This window comes from Castor canadensis, chromosome 11 (genome assembly GCF_047511655.1).
Source record: "Castor canadensis chromosome 11, mCasCan1.hap1v2, whole genome shotgun sequence".
Classification (NCBI taxonomy): Eukaryota; Metazoa; Chordata; class Mammalia; order Rodentia; family Castoridae; genus Castor; species Castor canadensis.
Window position 1 is genome coordinate 119,245,842 of NC_133396.1, and position 14,021 is coordinate 119,259,862.

At 39.1% G+C, this 14,021-nt stretch overlaps 1 protein-coding gene across 2 annotated transcripts in view; it reads right to left on the reverse strand.

Annotated features, from left to right (window-relative positions):
- Window positions 1-14,021, reverse strand: part of Cenpf (centromere protein F) — a 49,858-nt gene that overhangs the window by 14,221 nt on the left and 21,616 nt on the right. For both annotated transcript variants that reach the window (XM_074048335.1, XM_074048334.1), the window contains exons 11-12: window positions 8,635-8,770; window positions 3,283-6,686 (exon numbers count right to left, since the gene is read on the reverse strand). In XM_074048335.1, coding sequence (XP_073904436.1) covers window positions 3,283-6,686; window positions 8,635-8,770 — 3,540 coding nt within the window. The remainder of the gene's footprint in view (window positions 1-3,282; window positions 6,687-8,634; window positions 8,771-14,021) is intronic.

The window sequence follows — 14,021 nt, forward strand, 5'->3', positions numbered from 1 at the left end:
TCCTACCTGTGTGCAAGGCACTGAACAAGGTATTTATCATGAAGACGAAGCTTTCAGATCAGTGCTTTCATCATCTAGATTTTAGCATACTGAAATTTCATCTTTTACTTCCTAGGTAGCTCTAAATACAAAATTAATTTGTGATGATCAAATAAAAGATTAAAAAGCTCATATAAAATGCTCAGCTTCCAACCTCAGCATTTATGATACTCTTTAATAAGAAAGAGCAATAAGGTTTCATGAGCAGATTGTAAGCCCAAGGACTTCATCCCAGTACAGCACTACTTGCACATTCTTGGATAGATTGCAAGTTTGCATTTCACCTATAGATGAGCAGCTGCTATTCAACTATTCCTACTCTCTCCTCACTATGACCTAAAGATGTAGACAGACTAAACTCATAAACTGCAAAGAATTATTAGTCAAGTTGGTCAACTAGAAAAGATAGTCATAATTAAACAAGTATGTATTCAATAAAGAAAGAAATGTCTCTTTAAATGACTTATACCAAATCACACATTTACACATAGTAAATTATGAGAAAATTAAGTGATATATAAATAATCTTCTATGTTTAGTTTCATGACCATAATGCTGTAATACTAAAAAGTATAAAAGAAGCATGAGGTTCAAAATCCTCATCACATTACCATTCATAAGCTCTTAAATTAGCAATGCTGGAGGTATCACGATACCCAACTTCAAACTATATTACAAAGCAATAGCGATAAAAAACAGCATGGTACTGGCACAAAAACAGATATGAAGACCAGCAGAAAAGAATAGAGGACCCTGATATGAATCCACACAGTTATGCACACCTTATATTTGACAAAGATGCCAAAACCATATGATGGAGAAAAGATAGCCTCTTCAACAAATGTTGCTGAGAAAAGTGGTTATGTGCCTGCAAAAAACTGAAACTAGATCCATGTTTATCACCTGTACTAATATCAATTCAAAATGGATCAAGGACCTTAATATTAGACCCCAAACTCTGAAGCTAGTACAGAAAAGAGTAGGGAATACTCTGGAAGTAATAGGTATAGGTAAGGATTTCCTCAATAGAACCCCAGCAGCTCAACAACTAAGAGAAAGGATGGACAAATGGGACTACATAAAATTAAAAAGCTTCTGCACAACAAAAGAAATGGTCTCTAAACTGAAGAGACCAGCCAGAGTGGGAGAAAATATTTGCCAGCTATACATCAGACAAAGGACTGATAACCAGAATATACAGGGAACTTAAAAAACTAAACTCCCCCAAAATCAATGAACCAATAAAGAAATGGGCAAGTGAACTAAACAGAACTTTTTCAAAAGAAGAAATTCAAATGGCCAAAAAACACATGAAAAAAAAGCTCACCATCTCTGGCCATAAAGGAAATGCAAATCAAAACCATACTAAGATCCCAACAGCTATTCACCCCTGTTAGAATGTAGCTATCATCAAAACCACCACCAACAACAAATGTTGGCAAGGATGTGGGAAAAAAAGGAACCCTTATACATTGCTGGTAGAAATGCAAGTTAGACAACCACTCTGGAAAACAATATGGAGGCTTCTTAAAAAACTAAACATAGATTTGCCATATGATCCAGCAATCCCACTCCTAGCGATATACCCAAAGGAATGTGACTCAGGTTACTCCTGAGGCACCTGCACACCCATGTTTATTGCAGCACTATTCACAATAGCCAAGATACGGAAACAGCTAAGATGCCCCACCACTGATGAATGGATTAAGAAAATGTGGTGTTTATACACAATGGAATTTTATGTGGCCATGAAGAAGAATGAAATCTTATCATTGGCAAGTAAATGGATGGAAATGGAGAACATCATCTTAAGTCAAGTTAGCCAGGCTCAGAAAGCCAAAAATCATGTTCTCCCTCATATGCAGACTTTAGATCTAAAACAAAGGCAGTAATATTATCAGACATGGGTCACATAATAAGGGGAGGACACATACAGGAGGAATAGGGAAAAAAGTAAGAAACCCAAAACTTGAAAGTGTTTGATGTGCCCACCGCAGAGGAGCTAATACAGTAAACTTAAAGCGACAGAGGTCGAGGTCTGGTAGAGATGAATCAGTTCGGGTTGTAATACACATGTGCATGGAAGCGATGCTAGGAATCTCTCTGTATAGCTATCCTTATCTCAACTAGCAAAAACGCTTTGTCTTTCTTATTATTGTTTATGTCTACTCTTCAACAAAATTGGAGAAGAGGGCAGAACAGGTTCTGCCTGGAAGCGAGGGGGGTAGGGGGAGAGGGAGGGGGTGGGGGGCAGGGGGGAGAAATGGCCCAAACAATGTATGCACATGTGAATAATGAAAAAAAGTTTATATTATGGTGTTACTTTTCAAAACATCTTTAGTAAATGAAAGGGAAATATAAAAAAAAGGCTCTTAAATTAATATTTAAGTGTGCCTTATTAACTCACAGTGAAAACACACATTCTAAAGACCTTCTGAGGGCTGGACTCAGTGGCTAACCCAAGTGATCCCACTGCTTCAGAAGCAGAGATAGGAGAATCACAGTTTGAGGCCAGTCGGGGCAGGGTGGTGGGCAGGGGGTGGGGGCAGACAGTGAAATCTTGTCTTAAAACAAGCTGAGTGTGATGGTACACATCTATAATTCCAGCTAATTGGGGGACCAGAGGCTGGCTAGGAAAAATTGTAAGAACCTTTTTGAAAAAGAAAAAGGACTTAGGGACTGGAGCATGGCTCAAGTGGTAGAAATATATTCCTTTAAAAAAGGCTTATTTTAGATCCCTTAAAAGCAACTGAGGACAACAGGAAAAGGGGACCAGGAACTACAGAAAAGGTTAGAATAGGAAGAATTAACCTAGAAGGTAACACACATGCACAGGAAATCAATGAGAGTCAACTCCCTGTATAGCTATCCTTATCTCAACTAGCAAAAACCCTTGTTCCTTCCTATTATAGCTTATACTCTCTCTTCAACAAAATTAGAGATAAGGGCAAAATAGTTTCTGCCAGGTATTGAGGGGGTGGGGGGAGAGGGAGGGGGCGGAGTGGGTGGTAAGGGAGGAGGTGGGGGCAGGGGGCCTTGTATGCACATATGAATAATAAAACAATAAAAAATTTTTAAAAAGGCTTTTTTTGTAGTTCTGGTTGATTTGAGGAAATGTTTGATATATTTTTTATTTATTTCCCTGAGCCCAAAGAATATTTTAATTTTGATTTCACATTGATTTCAATTTGGTAAGTGCCTACAGTTATACAGAAAAACAGCATGCAATTCCCAGATACTTACATCTTCCAGGTCACCACCAAGCAAGGACCGGGAACTTAAGTCCAGCCCTTGCAGCTGGAGTCTCGCTCCTTCAAGTTCCAGAGACAGGTGCTCCGTCTGCTTCTTTTCTGCTGCCAACTGAGACTCCATCTCCAAAGTCACAGTCATCAGTTTCTGTTGCCACTGCTCATTTTCTGACAAATACTGCTTCCTAAGGCAGTCGAGTTCATTCCTTTCAGAACTTAGTAACTGCTCGAGCTCTTCAATTTCCTTATTTTTCATAATCCCTTGATTTTCAATTTTCTCTTCTAGACTCTTGAGGGATTGCAAGTACAACTGACAGAGTGTCTCAAGTTCTTCAACGCTCCTCCCAGGGGCAGAAGGGATTTCTTTCTCTGTCAGACTTTCCTCCTCCAGACTACTGTAAGACACTTCGTCTACATTGGAGGGGTTTGCTGAAACATTCTCTTCGAAATTACTCAAAAGAGATGCATCTCCTACGTGTTCTAAAATATCTTTGCAAAAAGAGGATTCTCCAAGACTTGTCAGACTAGGGCTATCAGTCACACAGGAGAATGACAGAGATGGAATATGCCCGTCCTCAGGTCCTGGATTCATCTCCTTTACCATATCACCCTGCAAATTTCTCAGATTGCTGGACAAAGCTGAATTTTCAGCCTTTAATGTGTCAACACAGGACTGCAGCTCTGCCATCATGGCGCTCATCTGACAGTGCTGATCATGTAACATCTTGTGTTCGCTTTGTAAACATGAGAATTTCTCCTGCAATTCAGCAAAGTGCACTTGGACTTCTTTGTTTGACAAGGTCAAATGCTCATAGAAATTGCTGTTTTCCAAAGGATTAAAGGACACACATGTCTGCTCGTTTTTCTGCCCACCAAACTCACCATCTGACATTTCTTTCACTAACTCACCATGGAGGTGACCATCTTCATCATTTAATATTTTCACTTCATTTACTAGTTTCCCCACCTCTTCTGACATTTTACTAGTTCCCATGATATATTCTGATCTTGAATTATTCAGCTCAGATACAAGTTCCAGCTTTTCCACCTGCAGTATCTCACACATTTTCTCTAACTCACTCAGTTTGTTCATTGCTGTCTGTAGAGAACACTGCAGGTGTGCATTGTCATTTTGACTCGTTGACAACTCATGAAGCACTGAAATATACTTTTCTTCTGCACTAACCTCACAGTCTTTAAGGCTGCTAATTTCCTGTGACTGTCTGTCTTGCAAATTTCCAGTTCCTAATTCTCCTCTGATTGTCTGTAATTCCTGCTGCAGGCGTTCTTTCTCCTTCTCACTTTCCTCAAGCTTTAATTCCATATTTCTTATCACAGTTTCTAACTGTACCAACTGTGCCTTATTACTTTCTGGAGAAATGTCTTCGATTTCAAGATCCATCTGACACTGGAGAGTGCTTTTATTTATTTCATTTTCTGTTTCACTCCCAGAGTCCCTAGTTGATTCAAACTCTAGATACTGACGTTCAGGTTTAGCCTTTGTTAATTCCATCAGTTGCTCATTCTCTTGTAATAAGTCATTCACTTCCTTTTGCATCTTAGTTTGTTCTTCCTTTAAAGTCATGATTTCTTGCCTTAAGCCATCAGCCTCACTCCTAGAATTGTTTTTGATGTCAGTAATCTCATCTCTCAAAACCTGTTGCACTATCCCTGAGTCTAGTATTAGTTTCTCATTTCTTTCCTCAGCAAAAGCCAATTTTGTTACCAATTCTTGCTGTTCCTTTGTAAATGTTTCCTTGAGCTGTTCCAATTCATTTTTTCTGTTTTCACAAACACTTGTGCATTCGTTTAGAAAACATTCTAAATCAGAGTTCTTTTCTTGTGCAGCTTCATACTTTCCATTAAGATCCTCCAATGCACATCTGGCTTCTTCATATCTCTGTAGTAAAAGAAATCTTTCTTGTTTGTACTGATCAGATAACTCTGAAATGCTTTTCCCTTGTTCCTCTAGACAGTTTGAAAAATTCGCACTTTTTTGGAGTAACTGCACTTTCTCCTGATTTAAGGCTTCATTAATTTCTTTGAGGGTCCCATTTTCTTGGGTGAGCTCTTCAATTTTTTTTTTACTTAGAGAAATAATGGAACTCATTTCCTTTTTCTCTGCACTCAGGGTTTCTGACAGAAGTTGTATCTCCTTTAGAGAGTCTTCAAGTAAATGGTTGCTCTTTCTTAATTCCTGAGTCTCTGTTTGCTCAGCTTCTAATTTTTCTTGCAAAAGTTGCAATTCTTTTTCCTTGTTCTCCAGGGACACTAAAGTGTCAGCGACAACACTCTGATGAGCACAAGTGTCTTCCTGCAACTTATTAATGCGCTGGCTTGCTTCAGCCACAAAGCTCTGGTGCATCTGTTCTGCTTTGCTGAGATTTTCTTCTATTTCTCCTTTGATTTGCACCAACTCCTCACACTGCTTTTGTAGATCTGAGTTCATCTGCTTTTGAGACTCTAAAGAACACTCAAGTGAAACAACTCTATTTTGTAAGGTGGCTAAATTTTTTGGACTTTGATCTGCAGCTCTCTGGCAATGGCTCCTTTCTGAAGACAGGCTCCCATGTTCTCCCATCAGATTTGCAAAGGAATTATTCATTGCAGGCTGCTGTTCAGATTCCAAATGACTTCTCTGATGATCCTCATTCGTTTCCAGAGAAGAGCCTTTGGATTTCAGCAGATCCTTGAGGCTCTCGTATTCAGAATGCAAGTCTTGATAATGCTGGTCTCTGGCCATGATTTCACTTGTCAGTAACTGAAGCTTCTGTTCTAGATCTTCCACTTGCCCAGTAAGCTGAGAAGTTTTCAGACACATATTTTCTATTTCCTTCTGGTGTTTCTGATCTGAGAACTCCGCTTGCTGCTGCAGTTCTATGTAAGCTTGTTTCTGTGTCTCTACCTCTGCCGTCTTGCTGTCCAGCACGTTGTGAAGGTTTCTGATCTCCACGTTCAGGTTTTCTGTTTCCATCTCCAGTGTTCTTACTCTCTCATTGTGTTCTTGACTTTTTATTTGTTGTGTCTTGAGGCAGGTCTCCAAGTGATTAATTTTACTCTTCAAGCTTTCCTTTTCAGATTCCATCTGATTTACAAGCTTTTCATTTTCACTTTTCCAACGAGAATACTGAGTTTTCTCTTCTTTCAATTCTTCATATTCTTTCTTTTTTAACTCCAGAGCACTTAGTAAAGCTTTGAACTCGCTCTCTACCTGGTTTAACTTATTATTCAGTTGTTCAATGTGATGTTCCCTTTTCTTCAAAAGGTCCTGAGAACAATCTCGCTGTTTTTCCAGATCGGCCAAGGCAAGCTTCAGTTTCTCTAAAGTCAAGGAGTTTTCTTGCTGATTTATTTTTTCTTGAAGGTCTCTTATCATGGTTTCCTGAGAGGTGTTCTTAGCTATTAAAAAAAAAAAAAAAAAAAACCTCAATGTTTTAAATATCGATTTTAAAAGCATTCTAAACTCTAGAGCTAGGAGTATTGCTCAGTGGTAGAGTAACTGCCTCGTATGTGTGAGGTCCTAGGTTCCCTCTTCACATTACAAAAGAGCAAAAAAGGAAGGAGTAAATAATGATAAATTTTTTGAAAACTCTTTAAAAAGAAAAAATCTAAACAAACAGCTCCTCAAACCCTTTAAATCCTATAAAAATTGGCATTATTGTTTGGGTCCTTCTTAGAAAATACATCACCTGATAATTTCTTAACTTTATATAAAGACTGAGAAAAATGGGTATTTTAAGGCTAGAAATACACTTGTTAATCTTCTCTCAAGCAGTTCAACAAAAGTAGTGTTGTACAAAATACCAAATGAGTGTTTTCCTGAGCAATGGAAACCATTACTTTTTGTTTATATGTGTGTACACATCTTTCTTTTTCTCATCTTTTGAAATATTTACTCAGAGAGAAAATTGGGAGAACACCACTAAAATGGAAATATCCCACTGATGTCCTAGAAAAACAAATAACTGCTCTACCATTTTGGTTAAAAAAATCCATGGTGCTGGGCTGGCAGAGTGACTCAAGATGTAGAGCACCTGCCTAGCAAGCATAAGGCCCCGAATTCAATCCCTAGTTCTGCAAAAAACATGATGCTTTACAATAGGAACCCTCAAGGCCTGCCTGAGAGTATTCTTGAAGAACAGTATCATCCAAATTCCAGCCCTCCAGAGTAAGAATGGGGAGGGGAGTGAGAATTATCTGGATGCTTCTTCTATCACAACTTTGTTTTCTGCCCAATGACTCATCTCCATCCACAGACCTCCTACTTGGGAATGACCACAATGTTTTCACTGAGCAGTGATAAGAGGGTTTCATACTCCTCAAGTATGTAGAGGAAGATAAATGTTGAGGATATTAATAATAAACGATAAAAGTGGTATGTACCACAATCTCAGATGTAATACTAAATGGAAAGCCACACACATTTCTAAGCCACTAATCTCAAACCTCACCACTGAAAGTTGATGGCTTATGGAGCAATGCCCCAAGAACTTCAATTCACTTTGCTCATAAACACCTCAAACAATGATAATGGTGACCAACACTAAAAAATGCCTTAGCCATAACACATTCTTACAGCTTTCCTTCAAGAAAGCTAAAGACTGACATTTCTACCTACAGTCGTGGAAAAGGGAAACCTGTCTTAAAGAGAATTAGACTCCCAGCTACTTGGGAGGCTGAGGCAGTAGGATTACTTCTGCCCTAGAGTTCTAGACTAGCCTGGGCAACATAGTGAGACCCTGTCTCAATAAATAAAGAGAAATAAAGAAAAAGAAAAAGGGTCATAGAGAAGTGTAATATACATTCATGGTTCCAAGTTAAATGAAATCCTAGATGTACAAATGCCCCAGGTGAGGGAAAAAAAAAAAAAAAGACACATGGCACATAGATACAAATATGAGAAAAAGGGATGAATTCATTGGTATGTATAGCATACCTCTAGGCTTTAAAGTCAGGAAAGCCATTCAGTCAAGCAAGTCATCAAAATACAATGATCATGAAGGGCTTGGAAAACATGCATTCAATATAGGGTTTTTTCCATTTTAAGGGAAACATTAATGAGGGAGGAGCTGTCTGGATATAACAAACAAACACACTTGAGACACAAAGAACAGGACTCTGGGGTGAAAGACAGCACTGACGATTTAGCTCTGTGTGAGAAATATTTACCATTCTGGTTTCAAAGTAGTGAAAACCAGGCATTTGGGACTCAATATGTTCCACTTTTAAAAAGTCCAACTACCACCCTGGAAACTAAACAGTGGAAGACAGAAAATTTTCTCCACATCAACTGTCATTCTGGGTGAACATAAGGAAAAACTCAAAGAATCTTCTCCAATGTGCTCACCTCTCAATTCCTCTGCAGAATTCTGGCTCTGGTTTAAACACGCCTTAATTTTCCTGAGTTCTTCCTCCAGGTAGCAGACTTCTCTGGCCCTTTGCTCAGACTGACTCCTAAGGAGGCCATTTTCTTTCTTCATTTCCTGAAACACACATTTATTTGGTTATAATCAAAACAAATGCTCAAGCAAGTCACTTTTGGCTTAAGAAGGGTCCTTAAGAGAACTATCTATATCTCTTGCACAGGCAGGAATCATGTTTTTTCTTCAAGTACCTAATAATGTCACAAATAAGAAATCAAAACAAAAGCACAGAACCCAAATAGAAGAACAATCTTTTTCCTGGACAAGACCCTGGGTTCAATCCCCAGTACCACATACACACATAGATAAGATAGATAGATAGGTAGATAGATAGATAGATAGATAGGTAGGTAGATAGATAGATAGATGATAGACAGATAGATCGATCGATCTAGATCTAGATACAATTCTTTGAACTTTCTGGCTATACATGTATCTATTAAAAAGTTAGGCTCATAGGGGAAAGCCTATTTACAAGATCCTCAAAGAAAAAAGCTCCCAGCCCAGTTCCTATTATACCTGATTAATCAAATATAGCTTTACCAAAGAGTTGATGTATTAATAAACTAAAATATTCACATGACAAACTTTTACTTTTCACTATACAATGATCTTGAGGTTTAATGTCTTAGGAATATCTTTAAGAGTAAAATTACTTTCAGTAAATGCTTTCATCATGAAAATCCACAACATACAAGATATACATTACAAAAAATGCAAATACAAATATGACAAAGTCTCTGCCCTCAAGGCCATACCTCCAGAGAGGAAAGATGTGATACCAATCAGCAAATACACTCCAGAATGTGCAAAATACTATAAAATACACCGAGTGTGCTATGTGAAATCAAAGACTGGAACACTGAAGAATAATTCTGGATGGGAGAGTCTGAGCTTTCAGGGTGAAAATGGGATCTTGGGTACTGGATAAGTATTTATGCATCGATATGCAAAAACACAGCGAGACACATGTACATGCAGCTCCATTCCATTATGTCTCAGAAGATCTCTAATCTTACAGACCAATGCAAACAGTTTCTTACAAACAGTTACATGCCAAATAAAAACACTATTGCTTCTTACCACATAAGACACATACAGCAGACATTGTAAGTGCTCTATTCGTGCCTCAAACTTTTAATGATTTTTATAGCCGTTAAGTACCTTGAACTACATTACGCACTATCCTCTGGACCATGGGGAATTGGCATATATCACTACCAACTGACTGAACCAAGTGTCTGAACCCTGAGGGGAAAAGGAATTCATAAAACTATTTTTTAAAAAAAAAGAAGTACATTTCAAAAATACCCTTCTGGGAAGTAGGAGGAAAATTTTGAATCTTAAAGAAACAATTAAGACCCATCCTCCAAAACCCTACTGCACCATTGGAAAACAGATGGCCCTGGCAATGCTGAGTTGGAAACCTGCCTTCAATTATCAGTCTGGTTACTACCAGCAGATGGGTACCGATGTAGCAAAGCCAAATTCAAGAAGAGGGAGAATCTGGCTAGTAGAAAGTACTTGAAAACTTGCTGGCAGCTGCTATGTTCATGTATACACATTCATCATGAAAATGAGACAGAACCCATTGTCAGTGCTACATGCTCATCTCCTATGTCCTGATCCTGCCTTCCTTCCACTAGGAAACTGATGCTCTATCAAATTAAGATATCAGTCAGAACTAAAGGGCAGCTCCAATGGACCTCAACACTGAGAGGCAAACACACATGAGTGGGTGTTCGATTTTTCAAAGAAAGATCATGAAGGTAAAACAATGTCACTGATTTAAATTAGCATCATTGAACTAAAGAAAATGCTTGTTCTTCAGGCTCAGAATAATCAGCCATCTAATGAGATCACAAATGTGAAAGACAGAACACCTTAAAACACTTTGACATGGGAAATGAAGTGTTAATATTAGTGTTTCTTCCCAAAATTTATCAGTTGTAAGATCATGACCAATGCTGAATAAGGCCAACATAAAAGAGAAACTACCTGAGTTGACTTCAGCATTTTTATTTTACAAGTTCAAAAATATTCTTACCTTAAAAAAAAAAAAAAAAACCTTAATAAAATCAAGTGACACCTACATCTGAGGGTTTGACAAGAAAGCTGGGAAAACAGTGCATGCAAAACTGGGCTCATCCCAACAGGAAGGTTAGAAAAAGGAGAAAAGGGAGGGAGACAGGGCACCAAGAATCCAGGACAAGTGTATGTTTATGTGTCTGCTGATCACTGTCTCTGTCCCTTACTGGAGACATTTAAATGAACAGTAAGCTCGATGGAAAGATTAGTATGTCCTTCTCTATTCTGGCATTGGCTGCATAAATATTTGTTTCTAACAAAGAAATGCTCAGCCAACCTTGGGACCCAGCAGACTTATAATGCTATGACTAGGACCAACCCAAGAATTTTAAAAGGCCAGAATTTAGAAAATGAACATCTGAAAATGGATGTGCAGGCTGCCATCCATCAGCAATTAGTTTTCTGTGAGGCTATAGCCACTTAAGACATGATTGGGTAACTCATTAGCAACAATGAGTTAAACATACAAGGATATGTTCTCCTAGGCATCTCTTGCATCCTCATATGATTTGCAAAATTGGGCACTGCTCTGGCAAAACACAACAAAAATCCCTATAACCATGAGCCAGCATCAGAGCAAAGCAAGCAATTCCACCCAGATCAACTTCGGTTTAGGAGCAGCAAGAGAAGCATCATTTCCTAGGGCCAGACAAAACAAATTGCAGTTAGTACGTGGCACTTCGTGATCCCATCCATGAGCACAGCTTAATAAGTCCCCTGCCAGGGTGAAGGCTACATATGCAACTGTGGAATGGAAGCTAAAGATGTGTTTTTCTCTTTCCACTTCATCATTCTTGCCTGCCAGATCAAGCTCCTTAGAGGACCTAGTATAATACAGATCCCTGTGCCTGGAAAGGTCCCCGAGCAAGTGTTCCCTCATCCTGCCTGTCAAACTAGTACACTCTACTGCCAAACTCCAATGCAGTGGGGGCTAGTGCTGGATGTGGGGGTGAGCAGCTTAACTAAACTCTCCATTCACTTGTATACTAAATGTTAACTTTACCCTTCATTAACCCATTAATCCATGATTCCAGAACTGATAATTTCTCATTGTGAGCAGAATATTAGTTTACTAAACATGATCGAGGAAAATTTCAATACAACTGTCACATTATTTCTGCATCCAAAACCTATCAATGTGCTGAACTTGTTTGTACTTACTTATAATTAGATACAGAAAAACACCCAAATTGGTAGTATAAGGGAACAGGCAAAATTTTAATCATGAAAAAAATCTCAAATGCACTGTCTCCTGGTCATGACCTTCTATGCCTGCAGCTGACATCAAAAGGTATTAACATTTGTGAAGATCAAAGAAGCAAGAAGGTGGCCTTTAATGATTTACTGAGTATCGGTGTGCTGGGTACTGGGCCAAGCATCTTATATATAACATTTGATTTAATCTTGACTATAGTCCTGAAAGGGAGGGGTATTATTTGTATCTATATACATACTCAGGAACGGCAAATTACTGCCTCAAGGTCACACAGCAAGTTGGCAGAAAAGCAAAGCAAATTAAGATCTAGCTCCCTCTAAAGCCATCACCACTGTACCCTCAAGTCATACCAGCACTCTTACTGATGATAAGTTACTTATCTGGACCCAATCCCAATTTAAAGCTCAAGAGCCAACTAAACCCTTTCAATTCTTAATATCATCCTCGAAAGAAGACACATGCATACACAAAAACATAAATTAAGACAAATGCTAAATTCATTCCCAAACCCTGTGCTTGGGTACGTTCCGCAGGAGTGCCCTCATTTGACGATGAACTCTAAGTGAAACATGATATTCATGTAACTCAGGCCAGGCTGGAGTTAGCTGAAGATAGCCCCACAGCGGACAGGCCAGATACCTCTGGGGATAAAGTCTTCAGAAACACCTGCACACGGCAACACGCAACATCAAGCCCACTACTACGACTTGGCCCCACAAGCCTTTTAAATGTGTCTGGACTCTCTTAACCAGATGATTGCTTTACAAAATGCTTCCACCCGGCAGCCAGTGGAGTCGCGGGAAAGTTCCTGGCTAAAAAGGAAGCTCACAGAGGGAAGAATTCCATGCCAGTCTGCCTGGGAAAACGTTAGCAGAAGCATCTGTTGGTTGGTCCCCACTGGCCAAAAGGCAAACATTTGTTTTGCTGAAACAAACACATCCACTGGAAAACATTTGTGGATGGAACCATCACTGGATGGGAAGCTTCTTCTGCTTGGGTTGAAGGAGTGAGCCCCTAGCCCCTTTCCCAAAAATGTGCCCCCTTTGCTGCAGTTCAAATAACCACCTCTGTGTGGTGACAGGTGCTTCAGTTTTGCAATGGTGCTACACCCTGAAAAGCAGTGGGGATAAATATATTTGGACTTTTGTCATCTAGATAAAGAACTGTTCAGAGAATTCTTCCCATCAATCTTTAAGGGTCTAAAAAGTGATCGCAGAACATTTAAAGAGTAAGCGGGAAAACATTCTTAACTCTGGTGTCTGTGGGAGTAGAAACACCTCTTCCTAAAATTATAGTGTTGATTTATGGCTCTACTCAACTTGTTTCAATCTATTAGCTGTTCCTAAGTGGTTCTTAATTAAGTCCTTTAAAATAAAGTCCAAGCCACTAAACAAATCTAGAGAAAAGCCAAATTAAAGTTCTTAGGGATAAAATCCTATCTGTAAGAACATCAGTCTCCTCCTTGTATCTGTGCCACTCACAAACCCTCCTTCATCATTTTGTAGATCTCCAAAGACAATGTAGTTGGTGCTACCCAAGTACCAGTGTTCACCTTTGAAGCCAGAGTATGTAATTTACAACTATATTGTTTTTTGTTGTTGTTCCTGTTTCAGTGCTGAGGAATTGAACCCAGGGAACCTCATGCCTGCTACATTCCCAACACTTCAATTGTTTATAAGAATTTTAAATCTATAAAGTCTTCATCTGTCATTACTTTTATTTCCTTAAGTCTATGGCTTTCCATGGGATTTTAATGCTCCATAACCCAAAAATCAACCCTCAGAAAACAGATTTAAATCCTTGCACTTGGGAGGCAGAGGAGGAGAATCCTGTATTTAAGGCCAGCGTGGGCTACAGAGTAGGCTTCAGACCAGTCTAGGTTACACAGCAAGACCCTGTCTCAAGCCAGGTGTGGTGACTCATGCCTATGATCCCAGCTACTCAGGAGGTGGAGATCAGAAGGATCACGGTTTCATGCCAGCAGGGGCAAAAAATTAGCAAGACCCC